The sequence below is a fragment of the Pogona vitticeps genome, chromosome 3 (genome assembly GCF_051106095.1).
Source record: "Pogona vitticeps strain Pit_001003342236 chromosome 3, PviZW2.1, whole genome shotgun sequence".
Classification (NCBI taxonomy): Eukaryota; Metazoa; Chordata; class Lepidosauria; order Squamata; family Agamidae; genus Pogona; species Pogona vitticeps.
In genome coordinates, this window is record NC_135785.1 from 247,867,693 (window position 1) to 247,888,728 (window position 21,036).

The 21,036-nt window shown below is 39.3% G+C and overlaps 1 protein-coding gene across 2 annotated transcripts in view; it reads right to left on the reverse strand.

Moving 5' to 3' along the window:
- Positions 1-2,788: 2,788 nt before the first annotated feature.
- DYNC2H1 (dynein cytoplasmic 2 heavy chain 1) overlaps positions 2,789-21,036 on the reverse strand; it is a 190,117-nt gene continuing 171,869 nt past the window's right edge. For both annotated transcript variants that reach the window (XM_072993639.2, XM_072993638.2), the window contains exons 87-90: positions 8,829-8,938; positions 8,051-8,132; positions 6,055-6,171; positions 2,789-3,718 (exon numbers count right to left, since the gene is read on the reverse strand). In XM_072993639.2, coding sequence (XP_072849740.2) covers positions 3,560-3,718; positions 6,055-6,171; positions 8,051-8,132; positions 8,829-8,938 — 468 coding nt within the window. In that variant the 3' untranslated portion in view covers positions 2,789-3,559. The remainder of the gene's footprint in view (positions 3,719-6,054; positions 6,172-8,050; positions 8,133-8,828; positions 8,939-21,036) is intronic.

The window sequence follows — 21,036 nt, forward strand, 5'->3', positions numbered from 1 at the left end:
ATCCAGCAACCAGGTGCTCTTTCTTTGCTCTTCTCTTCTGACCTTCAATCTTTTTCTTTCTAACTAGTTTCTCTCTTCCTCTATCCCAATGCTTCTTAAGACTTTTCCTCTGATCCCACTCCCTCATAATTAGGTAGCAGTCTCTTTTCTTCTAACATCTGAAGAATTCAGGGTGGCTGCAAAGCAAAGGAGCAGTTATACCTGACATACTGTTTTCTCAGCAGGACCTCTACCGTATGAAGATGCCTAGAAAACCTCCTGGAAAAATGCAATACGCTGGAACTAACTGCAAGTTTTGCTGGCTTATAAGGGTTTATAAGGGCTGCACCTAGTAATCTGAACATTACTCCGGAATATAGATAGTGGGATATAAATAAAAATAGTATTTTCAATTTGGAATTGTAGGAAATATGTAACACTTATATAATATCTATAATCCCAATTATAATAGTTGACCTGATTAATACAGGATGTCCTTTCAGTCTGCTTATCTGAGTTATTATAATAAAGATACAATGGTGCCTTGCATGACGACGATAATCCGTTCCATTAAAATCGCTGTACAGCGAAATTGTCATCATGCAAAAAAAAAAAAAAACCATTGGAATGCACTGAAAACCGGTCAATGCATTCCAATGGGGAAATACCTCATCGTCCACGAAGATCGCCCATAGAGAACCGCTGATCAGCTGTTTAAAATCACTGTTTTGCGAAGCTTCTGTCCAGAAAGCAGCCATTTTGCGAAGGGAAGCCGGAAAAATCATCGTTTTGCGAACAAACAGTTCGCGAAGCAAGGACCTATTCAATGTAAAGCAAAATTCCCCCATAGGAAACATCGTTTTGCCATCACAATTCCGATCGCAAAAAAGTCATCATCAAGCGATTCCGTTGTTTAGAGGGGTAAGCATCTAGCGGGGCACCACTGTACAGTACTTCCAGTCCAGTCATACTTCAATTATCATTTACTCTTTCTTTGGAAAGAGATATACCCATTCAAGACAGAACTGCTAGGAAAGTAGAGTTCTGCAGATGTATCTGGCCTTAATGGTCAGAATGAGATTCCAAACTGTTCTGCTAAGTAGTTCCAATGCTTTGTTTCATGTATGTATTTACTTGAAATGTTCAATCCAAGTAGCTTTGAAAAGTGTATTTTTTGGAAGAGCTTTGTTGTACCATGAGTGATAATGATTAGACACGTTCTGCCTGCATTATACATAACGCTGCTCAAACCTACATGCAGGCACACGGGGATTCTGAAACTTGGATCAGAAGGAGTAGTGTTGGCAGACCAGAAGCCGTTGTGGAAGTGGAACGTTGCCAAATGTGGTTTATACAATTTAGCATTTCAAAGACTGTTTCTAGCAGGTGTAGATGGAATAAAAGCAAAGCAGTTGCTTACTGCCTAAACAGGATTGTCTTATGAGACAGAAACATAGAGCAATCTTCTACACTGGCAATTAAGTTATCTACTTTTATACTGCTTATTCTTCTTCATAATCATAATCATAAGAAGAACATATAAGAAGACAAATCAATCTCAAAATACATTCTATGTATGCTTCTTCTTTAGGAGTGCTCACATTCTTGGTTCAGACTCTTCGCCTTCATGTGCTCTTAATTGTTCCTGCCATGCATTCCTGTTTTTTTTTTACCAGCAGGCTTTGTACATATAATGTCTTTCTGAGGTCCAGTCATCAATGCTATTAACAAGACTTTTTGGAGGTCAATAATTTATAGGGTTGCCATATGTTGGAAGTGACTTGTCAGCACATAACAACACTTTTGGTGTGTCATTTGATCTGTATTCCTGCTCCTGTTACTTTAGGTGGAAAAAGTTCAAGAACCAAAGAACTACAGACTTGGAAAAGATACCAAAATTATCTAGGTCAAAGCTCCTGCTGATATAGGACTTCTATAACTGGAACACTGCGAACAGACAACTGTCCAGTTCCTGATTAAAAACTTTCAGGCCACCAGCTTTCAAAGCAGTCTATTTCATTGTCAAATGTTCTTAGTATTTTAATTCTATTTCTTTTTCTAATTACAAATAAATTTGCAATCAGAACATTGTCATATGAGTATTCATGAAATTTATCTCATCTGTGTATGAGGCAAATGAAGTGGATTCATATTACTATTTTGCAATTTTACATATGCATTTACAACCATATTTCAAGTGCGTAGGTTTGTGCTACTGAAATCACCTCCCTTTGTTATATTCATATATGGGGGAAATTCCATTACAATCCACACCATGCTTTGTTCATGTCCTCCTTCTGTTTTTTTTCCAATCTATTAGAAGTGTGCATTAGGACTCTAAGGCTAATTTATAAGCAGCGAGCTGAGAGGATGCAACATTCCGGGTAGGCTCCTGACACTGTCCTAGTTCAACACCTTTTGCACAGCATTCCAATACTTACCTGCTGGAGTAACAGCTCATATGAGCAAAATTTAAAAATGTTTTGTATGACAGTTCAAAGTCAGAATTCTCTGATCACAGTGTGTTCATTGCAATATTATCTTTAGTCGCTCCTCACCTCAGTGAGGCAAACAGCTATTTTGCATATAAGAAGAATACAGCTCTTTATCATTCTAATGTGGAGCTCAGTCATGTTCTCCTTAATTTGTGCTGCCTGCATATTCAAAGCCCTACTGGAATTCAGTCTTGTCCAGCCATCATTCTTTATTCTGTCACTGTTGCTTGCTTACTGCAGGAGATAGATAAAGTATTTAATATCTAGGACACTGAAGATACAGCTTACCTACAGAGCACACTCAAACGAAATAATAAATAAAAGGTAAACACCTATTTAATGAGAGCTTTATAATAAATATAATGCAGTATATTTCCATAAACATGTATTCAGTAAATATATTTCAGTGTAAACGTTTTTTCAATTTGTACTCTAAATTTCTGATGCTTAACAACAATAGCTTGTCTCTTACATTTCTAAAAGAATGCTTTGAAAAAGACAGCTCATCATGAGCGAATGAAAATACACAAGACAAAGAAATAAGAGATCAAAAGAAACTCAAAGACTAAAGCAGCCAAAATTGAAGATAATATCTGGAAATACGTACACAGTATCACACAGTACTGTGAAGAAACTGTAGAGTTTCTGGATGTTGTTCAAAAAGCATATAAATGGTTGGTCATAAATTGTTCAGAAAGGCAGTTGAAAGAACAAAGTAACAAGGGGCGTGCAACTTCTATCCATTTTAATAAAGGAAGCAGAAAATGGATGGATATTGCACATACAAAATTAAACGTTTAAGTATGATGGGCTTAATTCACAGAGAAGTTCAGACCCCACTCAAGTGGGCTAGAGCTATATAAAGGAAACAATGTTCTCTTGTTCATTTCAGTTCAGAGAGTGGGCCTAACAAATGTTCTGCCCTCTGTGGTTCAGCACATATTTGAGAAAAGCTATTTAGAAAATTTGTAGATTTCCCAGCTTGCAAGTCCCATATTATCTCTGCAAATATTGTACAGAGAATGCTTCATACTGTCAGGCTCAGATCTGGTGGCAAGCAGCAAAAGCATTAACAGCCTATCCTCTTACTGATTTTTCAAAAACAAAGCAGCTCCACACTGGATCCACCGGTCTTGACTGCCTCCACATGGAACATCAATATTTGTCACCACACAATCCCTCTCAGCGCTAGTGTAAACTGGCAAAGAGATGCACTCTTCAGGGGAATAAGGCCCATAAGCATTCTGTAGAGAAATAGATGATCTATTTTAGTTTGAAGATACGTTCCTATGTGACAGAAAATCCTGTAAAACTTAAGATTTACTTCTAAATAGATATGCATAGGACAGTGTTGTAGGAGAATTAATTTGAAACAAGGAATATTATCTCTTCTTTGGAGGTCTGTGGGATATTTCAAAAAAGCCATTATCAGAGTGCTAAGTGACCAGACCATGGATGAATTTCCGTATTGATCTGGTAATATAAAAACGGTCCTTGTATAATCTCTCCTGAGTGAGTTAATTATGCAGTTTATTTGTCTGGAACTTTTTGTAACATAATATTTGTTTGAAGTAGAAATGAGTACTTATGTTAGTCTATATAAATAGACTAAGCATGTTAATTTATATAAATTAATACACAATGACATACATATATAAATTCAAAAGATAGTTCCAGGGTATATACACTGGGTTGGGCCCACATCTAGATAATCATTAGACATGTAAGTAAATAAGAACTGCCTGAAGATTCACCTTTTTATCTTGATGTTTTCACATAAAAATTATTTTGCTGACTGTAATTTAAAATTGTTCCCACCAGCTTGGTGGGACAGCCTTGTAGGTAATATGATAAATAGGTTTACTCATGAGGTGCCATATTATACAAAGTATGACAAAAATTTAGGACTTGAACATAAATCCCTGAAAAGTAGGCCATGCTCCAAAGAATTTTCAGCAGCACAATTCTATATTTGTGTAATTAAAAGTGGAAAAAAACACCATTTTTTTATTGTAATGTTTGTCCTTTTATTGGTCTTATATGTATTCACATCAATTGTCCTGCAACTGCACAGGGCTACCCCTTTCAGAACCCTCAAGATTCAGGACTTTTGTCCATTGGTTCCTTCCTCTCCACAGTGCATGCTTTCTCCCTCAGTTTACAATTTTTGCATGAAACTGTGGCCATGGCCTTTTTGCCACAGGTGTTGAAGAGGGCAGGAGTGCTGGTGATGTGAATGCACAGAAGAGTACTTGATGAACAAACATAAGAAACAGCCCATTTTTTCTTCACTGTGGTTTCTATTTATTCACACTGGTGGCAATTTTTAGAGTATATATTTTAATTGCATTTTAATTATTTTGCCTTTTTATTGTATTTTAAATGTTGTAAGCCGCCCAGAGACCTTCGGGTAGTGTGGGTGGCATATAAGTTAAATAAATAAATAAATAAATAAATAAATAAATAAATAAATAAATAAATAAATAAATAAATAAATAAATAAATAAATACAGACTAGTGAACTTAACAATTGGTAAAAAGAGCAATGACATGTGGGTAGGCACCTGAAATCATTCAAACAGGGATAAAGATGGCCCTTCCAAAGGAAACATTTCTCTACTCTGGTGTACAAATGGTATCACAATATAAAGGTATCATTTGGCAGCTCTGCATAACTCAAGTAAAGAAACTCCTTGTAAGAATGCCTTGAGGTGCCCATAGTCCTAGGGTTGTTAGAAAGAGGCTTCTTGACCAGTTGATAAGTCACTGTTTTGTTATGATAAATGGCCATCTTTTGGCTCTAAGGTCATCATCTTCTGGAAATGTGCTGACATACCTGATTTGTTAACAAGTAGGCAAAGGTGATTAATTCTTAGGGGCCTTTTTGCATAATAAATATTTCCATTCTTGTTTTTTGCAAAGAGATTCATTATAAATCTGCACAGGTACAAGTACATCTCCATGGTCACCGGAACACTCAATAAAGTATCCTAGTGACCAGAGAAACATGTGGGTACTTATGCAGATATAATTAGGTAAGGATGTTCCAGCACAAACAAAACCATTCCCCCAGACCAATCCAACAGAAGGAAATCAACCAAACAAGGTAATTTTTTATGTGGTAAAAATTCTTAGGCAAACTGCCCCAAATCTGATGTGGATCATGAAAGCTCTGTGCTTGTTAAACTTGCTAATTACAAAATATGACTTTAATCATTCATTTGGTGAATTATTATCAGAAACTATAAAGAAGAAATGTTCATTGTATTTTATTTTATACTGGAAGTTTTTCCTCTTCATCTAAAGGTCTACATTTTAATCTATATTAAACAATTCAGGAAATAATAACAAAAAAAGTGAGAATGAACCTCCTGTATTCTATAATCTCCATTTCCTTTTCCTCTGAAATGTCACTGTGGAGACAATTCACTTTGAAGCTATCAGAATAAAGTTACTGAGCTGCAAGGAATTTGGCCTCTTTTGTAAAAACCAGGTCAGACATCATACTGAAAAAAAAACTATAATAGCAAAAGAAACCAATTATATGACTTAAAGTATAGGACCCTTAAAAAAGAAGTACCTGCGGAATCCAGGCCATATAACAAGGGAGCACAGATGACACACTGGGAGAGTCATGCTGATTTTCTGAAAGTCGATTTCCATCAAAACTGCAGCCTTCCAGTTGAAGTCCACTGATCTGCCATCAAAACACATTAAATATTTAAATATGTGTTAGAGACAAAAATGTGAGCAGTGACTGAATTTTATGAACCAATTATCTGGATGCTTTGTGTAAAAAAATAGATCTGCAGAAATTACTGTAGAACAGAGTAGGAAATATATATATAATATGAATACAATATATATATTGGATTCATGTTTTATTGTGCTGGAGAAAAATACCTGTCTGTGTCAGCACTTATGTCAGCAGCAGGTGCCAGGACATTAGAGTAATGGGAATTGAGCAGCAAGAGTCAAATAAACATTTCTTGACAATGCCCAGGAAGAGGTAAAACAAACCCCAGAACAGGCATGGCTTCCTGTTGAGAGGTTTGACATTAGCATTCAAAGCACAAAGTGAATTATTGCATGTTTTCTGCAAGTCACTGAAATCTGTTCCTCTCCAGTATATGTAGAAAGAATGCACAAGGAGAATGAATAAAAGAATTCCCAGCTATATTTTTAAAAAGCCGATACAAGATCAGTTTATTAGTTCTATTGGGGGTAATAAATCTATCAGTGTATTATTCAATGGAAGACATATTTTGAAAGCTTAACTTTAGTAACTAATCATTAAAGAAACTCATACAGTTCTTGAGGAAAGTGCTTTAATTCTGTTTCAGGAAATGTTGTTTTGGCAGGTCTAATGACAAACCTATTTATGATTTCTGCAACTGATAATCAGAACTTTCTTTGCACCTATATTTCTGGGTCAAAGTACATAATGAAATATTTCAATATGCTTCTGAAGAGCACTGCAAATAATGAATCATCTGTCACCATCTGCCATCTTTTGAGGAAAGCTCTATTTTTTCTCACTATGCAACTCCACTGATTTGGGTTCAATATTTTCAAATTCTATGCCATTTCACCTGAGGACAGATTTCAAATTATTGTCTTCTCCTATCCAGAACATGCAATGAAACAGACTTTACTGGAAGATGCCATTGCAGAATATGGGTGCCCATATGCTGTATGGCCAAGAGGCTAATTAGCATTCTTAACTGTTATCATAATTTTAATTGTTGAAATTCTATGCTTCATGTACTGAAAAGGTTGCTATGATGAGTTTTTGTTAACTAAAAAAATCTGTTTACATAAAAAAGATTTTTTTTTCTAACTGAAAGCCCCTCTCCTTTAGTGGCAAAGAAAAGTTTTACAAAGCAATTTAAACATTCCTTGAGTATGGGAGGTCTCAGGGTTCCCCTATGCCCCCTAAAGGGCCCACAGAACTTTGAAAAAGAGATCCTTCCCAAAATAAAATTTAAATATTGAGGAGAGTATGTGTCTGTTGGGGTTTCCCTGGGGTGCTGGAAAGCCACAAAAATTCCTCTCAGGGCTGAATGTGGTTGATAGGCAGCAAGTTGGCTTACAAATTATTCTGGGGTGCAATACTCAAGCTACAGGTTTACACACACACAGGTTATAATTATGGGGGTAGAACAGAATTAAATATTTAACACTAGTCAATTTTTTAAAAATGGCTGGTTCACATAAACATTGTGTTAACAGTAAATAAATCACCCTCCAAGGCATTACTTTATATAAAGTAAAATAAAAATCTGCAACTCAAATACCGTGATTCATTCAAAGAAGTGGGAATGTTGAGGCAGGCTTATGCCAAATCTGTTAGTGTTAAGGATGTTGGAAGACTTTTTTTTTTTTTAGAACCTTTCAGAATTCCTCCATGTTGGCTAGGGGTTTTGGAAGTTGTATTCCAAGAAGGAAAGTTTTACAGGCTCTGAAAGTCACCTCATGTTCTTGGGAAAGGTAGCTTGTTAACAAATATTCAGATTGGCTTTTCTAGATACACAGAAATTTCAGCAAATGATTAGAAATCTGTATACGCAGAATACCTGGACTTGGAGTTTTGCTTCTTTTATTCGACCTCTCCAAGATGCTGTAAATTTTAGGCTGTCTACTGAACAACTCATCACCCTAGAAGAAAGAATAGAAATTAAAAATAAAATGTGCATGTACCACTAGAAAATGGGCAGAATTTAAATGACTGGATTCATCTGCTACGGTAACCAGAATAAAAATATCCAGCATTCCACATGTGGCAAAAATAATTATTTTTCACATTAGAAATAAAATGTCACATTTCAAACCATATTAATTTAGCCTAAATATTAGTGTTAGAGTGTTTTAGGTAAGCTAAATTTTCTAAAAACATTTTAAATATATAAATTCCAAATATATATAAAAAGAGTTTAAGTAAATACAAAAACAAACATTATTTCCCCCTCCCTCACACATTCTCCAGTATTCTTATGTCCTGTCACCACTCAAATCATTCCTCTAAGATTTCTCCTCATACTGTTCTCATTTTACTTCCCTCTGGTTTAACCAGAAATTACCAGTAAAAAGATGGAAGCTTGACCTATATTTCATTCCATCTACTGTTGGCTGCTGAACGAACAGTAGCTATAGGTACACGTCTCCACATTTCCATACCTTTTCCTTAATTGTTCAAATAATGTTTCCAAGTTGCTCAAGAGATGCACCAATTTTACATTATTTATTTTAGAAGATGTACAGTACACCCCATCTTTTTACTATTAATAGCAGTTTTTTTTTAAAAAAAGTTAAATCTAAAGGAAAATGGTATTTACCTTTTGTGAATTCACCTACCTTGCAGTCTCCTGTCGTAAGGCATTGAGAAATGTGTCTGGGTGGAAAAGTTCTGAGAGATCAAGAGTATCAGAGAGCAAGGTCTGTTTTTCTGCTTTGCTTACCCAGTTCTGTAAAGATAACATGATTGTTCATTGGGAAAAGCATCTATTTGTCATAAAGTATTTTGAATTTCGAACAGTTATCTCAAATTTAAGAACCAAGCCTGTAAACATTTATACTATATTCCTCACTACATTTAATGGGAATTACTTTAAGCACAAATAGGATGGCAGTCTTGAAGTCTGTATTATGACCAATGGCAGTATGGATGACTTTGCGATACCATGTTTGTAACCTTTCAGTCTTATAGAGGTTCTCCATTCAGAGAATGGGAGATATGGATGTTTGAATTTACTCATAAATCCCAATTCTATGAAATGTCAGAAGGTATGTGTATGGAATGGAAAGTTAGCATCAGAAAGCAAAAGACAGAAGAACCAATCTGGATTATATTTTCAAGCAAGCATAGCTTTCATACAAATCCTAATTTCCCAAATTTGAAAGTTTTATTCATTTATCCTGGGCACATTACTTCATGTGCCCCCTTCTCCTTTAGAACAGGGATGAGAGAGATTAACTACTGATATTTTTTGACATGATAGAATAGGTTTTAGATGCTGGGTATCTAAAACCAGAAGACCACATGAAAGGTTCTCAAAGATTATCTGGAAATTGAATGTTTCCATGTTAACTGAGATGTGACTGCTGGGTAAGAAATAATTTAGGCTGGTTAATTAAGTTTCCTGGACAAACTCCACCTTCTCAGAGCTGTGAGCTGCTATATAAATTCAAAGTGGCTATGTGGCTTGTCTATACTGATGATTTGCACTTCCTAGTACAAAGTATGCCACAAAATATATCATCTCTCCTCAAATGAATACTGCAGTGTGCACAATATTTTTCATGCCTGTAAGCAAGCCTTACAGTTCCTGCACATAAATTGTTTTATACATTATATGAAACTTCACAAATAACTCATAATACAAACGGTACCACTAGATGTAACACTGAAGTAACATTCTACTAAAACACTGCATGAAATATGGTGAGTTATGCTATTTGTGGACAAAATAACTGGGTAACAGTTTATTTGTGGTTCAGTGCATGTTGTGAAATAATACAGTAGCAAAGCCATACGACCCAGAGCTTTCGTAAGTAGATGATATTATCATACAATTCTGATTTTGGTGCAGACATTTCCCACCAACTTAATACAATCCATGGAAGAGTAGGATGCTCACTCTATATAATCTTTTAATTTTAAAACTACAATATTTATCATAAATTGAAATCTATATATACATATATCAAGTGCTTCATTAGAGATAGTCAGTATTTTAGTCAGTTGTGAGATTTAGCACTAAGTTTAACACCTTTCAACTCTGAATGAATGAATTTAAAACATCTTAGCCTTCAACTCAACAACTTGTTTGGGCTTTATCCAAGTATTTCCCTTCTTTGAAGTCAATGGTGATGCTTCTGACTCCACTTGAGGTGACTTCAAAAATTTCCACTCCATTAGACATGTTTGAGGTCCAAGAATAAACCAGTTGTGTTGCCAGCTATATCCCATTATAATTCTTATTTTATATTTTTTAATTATCCAGGTCTGTTTCAGGTCATATAACCCTCCTCTGCTAGCTGGTTTGAAAATAGTACTTAATAGCAAACATAACACCTTAGCCACACATCGAGCAATATATCTATTCTATAATCTATACTCATGTCTTTATGCACTTACACATATCTCTGAGTACCTATATGTATAGCCTCAAGGTATCTTGCCCACTAAATAAGCCATTAACACAAATTAAAGTCCTAATAATGAGAAAAGAGGAATTTGAGAAGCCTGTATCATGCAGCCAATCTCTTGTATTTAAATTCCTCATCTTCACAGCAACTGGTACTGAAAGGGTTAGTGCTATTAAAGGAGTTGGCTCAATGGCTCATGAGTTGGCACTGATAACCTCTTTCAGTTTCAAATTTGTGTGGGCTCTCTGGATTATGTGATATGCTATGGTGACCGAGCTGTGACAAGCTCGCTAGTTTAATGTGACTTCTAAAAAAACTTCTTGTTGCACAGAATTGTATTATACTTTGGAGAGCTGCTGCAGCTGTATCACTAAATAATTTGTAATTTGTTTTTCTGCCAAAGTGTCAAAGCACAGTGCTATGGCCTTTCTCTCAGATACAGCCATTTAATCAGGTAACCTTTAAAAGTGTCACAACACATATTATGAATGTTCATCCCACACAATTAAGACTAATTTGAGGGTTTTTATATATATTCATTAGCAATGTGCTGGCTATCTCTGCCAGTGTATTCAACAACAGTTGAGTGTTTGGTACTTCAACAACAGTTCTTCTTACAGCTTAGAAGTAACTGCAATTCCCCATTAAAAAAGAGAATTCTCTAAATTGTGCAGTGTCTATGTGGCTTATGTGGTCTTGAGAAACATTTCATAGGATCATAGAATCGCAGAATCATGAAGTTGAAAGGGGCATATAAGGCCATCAAGTCCAACCCCCTGCTCAGTGCAGGAATATAAATCAAGGGATATCTGCCAGGTGGATGTCTAAATTTCTCTTGAATGTTTCCAATGTTGGAGCACTCACCACCTCTCGAGGTTACTGGTTCCATTACCGTACTCCTCTAAAAGTATGACATTTATCATTAATACATTCATTTCGTATCATCCTCAAATAAACATCTAATTCAATTCTTCCATGAAAATTATGGGTACACAGTTATACTCAATAACATTCTCTAGAACAGTGGTCTCCAACCTTTTCCCAACCATGGACCATTTTGGGTGTGTGTGGTGCACCTGCAGGGGGCGGAGCTTGTGTGTGCACGTCATGCTTGGGGGGGCACTTGTGTGCATGCATACAAGCACGAGTGCAAGGGGCTGAATACGTTTGCGCTCATTCATACAACGGCGCTTGTGAGGGGTGCGAAATCTGTGTCCGCAGCCAGTCCTGGATAGGCCGCAGACCACTGCCAGGTTGCGGGCCAGGAGTTGGGGACCTCTCCTCTAGAAGACTGGAATGATTGTTACCAATTGGCTAGGGTTCCCTCACTCCCACTGATGGACAAGATGCTATGTGGCATATATGGTGTAAGCTCTTCCTTTTCCAGTTGGAAATTCAGCTTGTTTTAAGTGCAACAATCAGTGTTTCCTGAAACACACTATGTCCCTTCAGAATTCTACCATCTGGATTAGTCTGTTCTTTGACTGCAACTGTACTTATCTGGATAGAATACAAAATGATGTTATTGGGCTGGTTAAGCTGTTCCCATTTGCAGAAGAAATACTTTGTCCTATGTGCTGTCACTACTGAGAGACAGTCTCCATTACTCTCCTTCTTGCTGGGACTAGGCAGCGCTAGCCACACAACTGCATTATTCTCTACTGAAGAGCAGAGAAGCAGTATTTCTCTATGAAGTTAGGCCTTAAGCAATCTACTCTTTGTTGGGACCAAAATACTCTCTCTAATACAAAAGAAGGAGAAAATATAGCAAAAAATTAATATAGATCTCAGGAGCTTCTAACAGAACCTATTCAAATCTCTAAGAAGTGGCAACAGCTTTCTCCCTCCTTAATATAGTCAGAAGATGAACTATGTCTTTTATCAGGAGAAGTCAAGAAGTGGAGACTGCACTCTACATACAAGAGAGAGGATGGATGACAAAAGTCATTCTCTTGGTTGTACAAACTTGGCTAAAGTAACTACCAGAATCTATGTGCACAAAGCATTATCAGAAAGCTTCCCCAAGGTTTAATAAAGTTTTGTGCCTGTGAAGTAGCCTAATGTATCTAATAAGCTTTAGGAATGTGACAGGCTGAAGTGTTAATTTGCTAACACAATCCTCATCTCATTCTGTGTTCCCAAGGGTAAAGCCATTTTACATGGAAGAATGAAATTAAAACACTCTTCATTATAGAACTTGCTAATACATTGCACATCACCTACAGACAATTGTACTGATTCTATTAAGAGAGTAGATTGGAGTTGGCACTAATAATCTTATGACTATAATATTTGGATTCGAATGTGCTTTGGATATATATTCATATCAGTGTTGAAAACTACTGTTACAGTATTTTGTAATATTTGGATATAATCACAGCTCTGCTTCTGAACATAAATGAAACTGAATATAGGCCATGGCCACAGGATATTTAAATAAGCATGTACAACCAGACTTTGTGAACATTCTTTTATGTAAAAGAAACATTTTAAAGCATGATATTTCCTATAACATGATGGATCAACTTCAGATTTTTTAAAAAAGCATTTAGTAGGAAATGTTTCCTTTTTAGGAAGCAGTGGTAGGCATCTGAAAAATAACTACTAAATCAACTAAGAGCTACGAAAAAAGGTAGCAAAATGAGACAGTGAGATAGATAGTGATTTTTTTTTAAATCCAGAAATTAGAACTTTAAACATAGTTGTCCAACCTTCTCCAAACTTTGTTGGTAAATGTCACATCATCTCGTCATCGTTTAGTCATGTCGGACTCTTCGTGACCCCATGGACCAGAGCACGCCAGGGTCTCCTATCTTCCACTGCCTCCCGTAGTTGTGTCAAATTCATGTTGGTTGCTTCGATGACACTGTCCAACCATCTCATCCTCTGTCATCCCCTTCTCCTCTTGCCATCACACTTTCCCAACATCAAGGTCTTTTCCAAGGAGTCTTCTCTTCTCATGAGATGGCCAAAGTACTGGAGCCTCAGCTTCAGGATCTGTCCTTCCAATGAGCAATCTGGTTTGATTTCCTTTAGAATTGATAGGTTTGTTCTCCTTGCAGTCCAGGGGACTCTCAAGAGCCTCCTCCAGTACCACAATTCAAAGGCATCAATTCTTCGGCGGTCAGTTTTCTTTATGGTCCAGCTCTCACTTCCATACATCACGACAGGAAAAACCATAGCTTTGACTATTCGGACTTTTGTTGGCAAGGTGATGTGTCTGCTTTTTAAGATGCTGTCAAGGTTTGTCATCGCTTTCCTCCCAAGAAGCAGGCGTCTTTTAATTTCGTGGCTGCTGTCTCCATCTGCAGTGATCATGGAGTCCAAGAAAGTAAAATCTGTCACTACCTCCATATCTTCCCCTTCTATTTCCCAGGAGGTGATGGGACCAGTGGCCATGATCTTAGGTTTTTTGATGTTGAGTTTCAGATCATTTTTTGCACTCTCCTCTTTCACCCTCATTACAAGGTTCTTTAATTCCTCCTTACTTTCTGCCATCAGAGTGGTATCATCTGCATATCGGAGGTTGTTGATATTTTCTGTAACTTTCCCTATGTCCCTTGCATTTTGTTTCCCTTCTCCTCTCTGCTACTTCTAAGGCTTCGTTGGACAGCAACCTTGCTTTCTTGCATTTCTTTTTTTGGGGGGGATGGTTTTTGTTTCTGCCTCCTGTACAATGTTACAAGCCTCTATCCAAAGTTCTTCAGGCACTCTGTCCACCAAATCTAGTTCCTTAAATCTGTTCTTTACTTCCACTGTGTATTCATAAGGGATTTGGTTTAGATTATACCTGAGTGTGTGTGTTTAGTCGTTTAGTCGTGTCCGACTCTTCGTGACCCCATGGACCAGAGCACGCCAGGCCCTCCTGTCTTCTACTGCCTCCCGGAGTTGGGTCAGGTTCATGTTGGTTGCTTCGCAGACACTGTCCAGCCATCTCATCCTCGGTCGTCCCCTTCTCCTCTTGCCATCACACTTTCCCAACATCAGGGTCTTTTCCAGGGAGTCTTTTCTTCTCATTAGATGGCCAAAGTACTGGAGCCTCAGCTTCAGGATCTGTCCTTCCAGTGAGCACTCAGGATTGATTTCCTTCAGAATGGATAGGTTTGTTCTCCTTGCAGTCCAGGGGATTCTCAAGAGCCTCCTCCAGCACCACAATTCAAAGGCATCAATTCTTCGGCGGTCTGCTTTCTTTATGGTCCAGCTCTCACTTCCATACATGACAGGAAAAACCATAGCTTTGACTATTCGGACTTTTGTTGGCAAGGTGATGTCTCTGCTTTTCAAGATGCTGTCCAGATTTGTCATCGCTTTCCTCCCAAGAAGAAGGCGCCTTTTAATTTCAGGGCTGCTGTCTCCATCTGCAGTGATCATGGAGCCCAGGAAGATAAAATTTGACACTGCCTCCATATCTTCCCCTTCTATTTCCCAGGAGGTGATGGGACCAGTGGCCATGATCTTAGTTTTTTTGATGTTGAGTTTCAGACCGTTTTTTGCACTCTCCTCTTTCACTCTCATTACAAGGTTCTTTAATTCCTCCTCACTTTCTGCCATCAGAGTGGTATCATCTGCATATCGGAGGTTGTTGATATTTCTTCCGGCAATCTTAATTCCGGCTTGGGTTTCTTCCAGTCCAGCCTTCCGCATGATGTATTCTGCATATAAGTTAAATAAGCTGGGGGACAATATACAGCCTTGCCGTACTCCTTTCCCAATTTTGAACCACTCAGTTGTTCCATGACCAGTTCTAACTGTTGCTTCCTGTCCCACATATAGGTTTCTCAGGAGACAGATAAAGTGGTCAGGCACTCCCATTTCTTTAAGAACTTGCCATAGTTTGCTGTGGTCCACACAGTCAAAGGCTTTCGCATAGTCAATGAAGCAGAAGTAGATATTTTTCTGGAACTCTCTGGCTTTCTCCATAATCCAGCGCAAGTTAGCAATTTGGTCTCGAGTTCCTCTGCCTCTTAGGAATCCAGCTTGTACTTCTGGGAGTTCTCGGTCCACATACTGCTGAAGCCTACCTTGGAGGATTTTGAGCATAACCTTGCTAGCGTGCGAAATGAGTGCAATTGTACGGTAGTTGGAGCATTCTTTGGCACTGCCTTTCTTTGGGATTGGGATGTAGACTGATCTTTTCCAATCCTCTGGCCACTGTTGAGTTTTCCAAACTTGCTGGCATATTGAATGTAGCACCTTAACAGCATCATCTTTCAAGATTTTAAATAGTTCAACTGGAATGTCATCACCTCCACTGGCCTTGTTGTTAGCCAGGCTTTCTAAGGCCCACTTGACTTCGCTCTCCAGGATGTCTGGCTCAAGGTCAGCAACTACATTGTCTGGGTTGTCCGGGATATCCACATCTTTCTGATATAATTCCTCTGTGTATTCTTGCCACCTCTTCTTGACGTCTTCTGCTTCTGTTAGGTCCCTCCCATTTTTGTCTTTTATCATGTTCATCTTTGCACAAAATGTTCCTCTAATATGTCCAATTTTCCTGAACAGATCTCTGGTCTTTCCTTTTCTGTTATCTTCCTCTATTTCTTTGCATTGTTCATTTAAGAAGGCCCTCTTGTCTCTCCTTGCTATTCTTTGGAAGTCTGAATTCAAGTTTCTGTAACTTTCCCTATCTCCCTTGCATTTTGCTTCCCTTCTCCTCTCTGCTATTTCTATGGCCTCGTTGGACAGCCACTTTGCTTTCTTGCATTTCCTTTTCTTTGGGATGGTTTTCGTTGCTGCCTCCTGGACAATGTTACGAGCCTCTATCCAAAGTTCTTCAGGCACTCTGTCCACCAAATCTAGTTCCTTAAATCTGTTCTTTACTTCCACTGTGTATTCATAAGGGATTTGGTTTAGATTATACCTGAGTGTGTGTGTTTAGTCGTTTAGTCGTGTCCGACTCTTCGTGACCCCATGGACCAGAGCACGCCAGGCCCTCCTGTCTTCTACTGCCTCCCGGAGTTGGGTCAGGTTCATGTTGGTTGCTTCGCAGACACTGTCCAGCCATCTCATCCTCGGTCGTCCCCTTCTCCTCTTGCCATCACACTTTCCCAACATCAGGGTCTTTTCCAGGGAGTCTTTTCTTCTCATTAGATGGCCATTAGGTGGCCCAGTGGTTTTTCCTAATCTCTTCAGTCTAAGCTTGAATTTTGCTATGAGAAGCTGATGATCAGAACCGCAGTCAGCTCCAGGTCTTGTTTTTGCTGACTGTATAGAGCTTCTCCATCTTTGGCTGCAAAGAAAATAATCAATCTGATTTCGATATTGCCCATCTGGTGATTTCCATGTATAGAGTCGCCTCTTGTGTTGTTGGAAAAGAGTGTTTGTGATGACCAGCTTATTCTCTTGACAAAACTCTATTAGCCTTTGTCCTGCTTTGTTCTGAACTCCAAGGCCAAACTTCCCTGTTGTTCCTTTTATCTCTTGGCTCCCTACTTTAGCATTCCAGTCCCCTAGAATGAGAAGAACATCTTTCTTTGGTGTCAGTTCTAGAAGGTGTTGTAAATCTTCATAGAATTGTTCAATTTCAGTCTCCTCAGCAATGCTGGTTGGTGCATAAACTTGGATTATTGTGATGTTGAATGGTCTGCCTTGGATTCGTATTGACATCATTCTATCATTTTTGAGATTGTATCCCATTACAGCTTTTCCCACTCTTTTGTTGACTATGAGGGCTACTCCATTCCTTCTACGGGATTCTTGTCCACAATAGTAGATATGATAATCATCTGAGCTGAATTCGCCCATTCCTGTCCATTTTAGTTCACTGATGCCCAGGATGTCGATGTTTATTCTTGCCATCTCCTGTTTGACCACCTCCAGCTTCCCAATGTTCATAGATCTTACATTCCAGGTTCCTATGCAGTATTTTTCTTTGCAGCATTGGATTTTCCTTTCACTTCCAGGCACGTCCACAGCTGAGCGTCCTTTCGGCTTTGGCCCAACCACTTCATTAGCTCTGGAGCTACTTGTACTTGTCCTCCGCTCTTCCTCAGTAGCATGTTGGACGCCTTCCGACCTGAGGGGCCCATCTTCCAGCGTCATATCTTTTAGCCTTTTGTTTCTGATCATGGGGCGTTCTTGGCAAAGATACTGGAGTGGCTTGCCATTTCCTACTCCAGGTGGATTGCGTTTAGTCGGAACTCTCCACTATGTCCTGTCCGTCTTGGGTGTCCCTGCACGGCATAGCCCATAGTTTCTCTGAGTTACTCAAGCCCCTTCGCCACGACAAGGCAGCAATCCATGAAGAAGTATACCTGAGTAGTCCAGTGGTTTTTCCTACTCTCTTCAGTTTAAGCTTGAATTTTGCTATGAGAAGCTGATGATCAGAGCAGCAGTCCGCTCCAGGTCTTGTTTTTGCTGACTGTATAGAGCTTCTCCATCTTTGGCTGCAGAGAATATAATCAATCTGATTTCGATATTGCCCATCTGGTGATTTCCATGTATAGAGTCGCCTCTTGTGTTGTTGGAAAAGAGTGTTTGTGATGACCAGCTTGTTCTCTTGACAAAACTCTATTAGCCTTTGCCCTGCTTTGTTCTGAACTCCAAGGCCAAACTTCCCTGTTGTTCCTTTTATCTCTTGACTCCCTACTTTAGCATTCCATTCCCCTAGAATGAGAAGAACATCTTTCTTTGGTGTCAGTTCTAGAAGGTGTTGTAAATCTTCATAAAATTGTTCAATTTCAGTCTCCTCAGCAATGGTAGTTGATGCATAAACTTGGATTATTGTAATGTTGAAAGGTCTGCCTTGGATTCGTATTGACATCATTCTATCATTTTTGAGATTATATCCCATTACATTATCCCAAATGTCACATACTCTAATGCAATACTACCAGTGTCCCGATGCTCAGGAGCAATTTTGCACATGGAAGTCACCGCATGCACAGAATTACAGGACAGATCCCCACAAGATTTGAGTGAGCACTACCCAGTCATTACTGCTCCTCGAGGGAGCAGAAGGCAACTCTCCCAACCTGAGGGTAACAATAGGTTACTCGCCTGTAATTGTAGTTCTTTAACTGGACCTCTGTGAATCACACCCTGGGTAATACATGAATGTGCAGAGCCTCGTTGGAAGATTCTAGAGCTTCTGTGGTAGCAAAAAAGCACATTAGTGTAGACCCCTCCCCCTCAGTATATGTACCTTGGCGCCAAGACTCTCCCTTCAGTTGTGTCAACCGCAAATAGAAGAGCTGCATGGAGTGACAGTGGGAAGGTCAGGTTGGTATGTGACAGAGGGTGACCTGTAACAGGGTGTGAGGTGGGTCTGTTATTGGGTCGAAGAGGATAAGGAACCATACTTGGAGTGATCTCATTTTGAGGCATATATGTTGCACTACAGATGTCATGGATGCCATAGTGCCGAGGACACATTGAACTGTTAATGCTGGTACAAGCACATGAGGGGTGAATATGCAAAGCAGGGATGCCAGGTTGCATCACTTGTCTGTTGGGAGGACTGCTCGTGCATGAGTGGAACCTATGAGTGCTCCTATATACTGAACAAGCCTTGTGGGCAGTAACTTGGACTTTTGTATGTTCACAGTGAGGCTGAGAACGTGGAGAAAGGACAGTGTAAAGTGGATGTCTCATTGTGCCTTGCAACAGGAGCAAGCTACGAGGAGCCAATTGTCAATGTACGGAATAATATGGATCTTGTGAAGCCTGAGGTAAGCAGATACAGGAGTCATGCATTTGGTGAAGACCCTGGGAGCTGTAGTGAGTCTGAATGGGAGTCTTTTGAATTGGTAGGCTTGGGTTCCGAGCTGCAAGCGGAGATAAGGCCTGTGAGAGGAATGGATGGCTATATGGAAATAGGCATCCCTTAGGTCCATGACTGCAAACCAGTCCTTTTTCCAAAGTAGGGGAAGGATGGACTCGAGGGTAACCATGTGGAATTTCGTGGTAATAATGAACTGATTTAGCTCTCTGAGGTCAAGGATGGGGCTTAGGCCACTGTCCTTTTTGGGTACGGCAAAATAACGAGAGAAAAAACCTCTGCCTCTTTGGTGTACTGGTTCTATGGCATCTTTGAGTAGTAGTGCCTGTATTTCGTTTTGCTGGGTTTCTGTTGGAGGTGTGATGGTATGTGACGGTGGAGGAAGCCGGTGGAATTGTATCTGTTACCTGCTTCAGACAATGGAGAGGACCCAAGCATCTCTGGTGATGGTTTCCTATGCAGTTAAGTATTTCAAAAGGGCAGGAGCAGGAATGTGAGAGTGTGTTGGGATCTCGGCCAGCTGGGCGTCAAACATGCTGTTTAGGCTTGCAATCATTGCATCTGGTTTTGGTCTGTTGACGTGATTTAGCTCGGTAAGGTTGGTGTTTGTAGTAGGCTGTGTAAGGCATTTGCCTCTGAGGTTCCTGATGGAACTTCTGATAGGAGTTGTAGGGGCGCCGCCATTGAGTGTGTCCAGGACGACGTTGGTATGTAAGGTAGACCCCACAATGTCTGGCAGCCATTCTTTTCTTTTGAACATTTTCAAGAATGTAATCTGTCTGAGCCAATACCATGTTTCCCCAAAAATAAGACAGGGTCTTATATTATTTTTTGCTCCAAAAATGCATTAGGGCTTATTTTCAGGAGATGTTTTTTTTTCATGTACAACAATCTACATTTATTCAAATACAGTCATGTCATCTTCTTCTGGTTGCTGCACAATGGTGGAGGGCAGGGTTTCACTTAACTGGGGCTTATTTTTGGGGTAGGGCTTATATTACAAGTATCCTGAAAAATCATACTATGGCTTATTTTCAGATTAGGTCTTATTTTTGGGGAAACAGGGTATCTTTTTATCCTTGGGGAGTGCCTAAATGAACGTGGACATATTGTCCCAGAGGAAATGCTGGTAGGCACCCATGGCTTCTTGCTAGTTGGCAACCCCCATGATGAAAGCAGCCGAAGAATATATCTATTTGCCCATGGAGTAAATCTGCCTGCTGTCTTTATTGAGCGGTATGAGAATTTGATGATGTCGACACTGGGAAGCTTCCACAAAGATTGAGTTTGGGGCTGGTTGTTTCTGTAATAAAACCGCTCCCAGATCGTGAAGTCGATAAAGATTGTTGATGCACTTCGACATCAAGTGAGATGAAGCTGGTTTTGTCTAGGAGCGTTTGGCAGTGCTGAGTAGGGACGGTAGCATAGAAATGCGAACCAGAGTTTTGATATCCTTGGAGATTGGATCATAGAGGTGATCTGCTGGCTCAGTTGTGGGTCTGTGTATTTGAAGGTCCAGAGTCTTAGCCATGCGTACCATCAATTGGCCGTAGGTTTGAAAGTCCTCCACTGGAGATGGAGAGTCAGCATCTGCTAAGTCAGATGCCGGTGATGTTAGCAAAACAGACAGTGTTTGCGGTCTTGAGCCCTATTCAGAATAGTTGCCTTCATGTTGGGAGTCCATGGATAGATGAT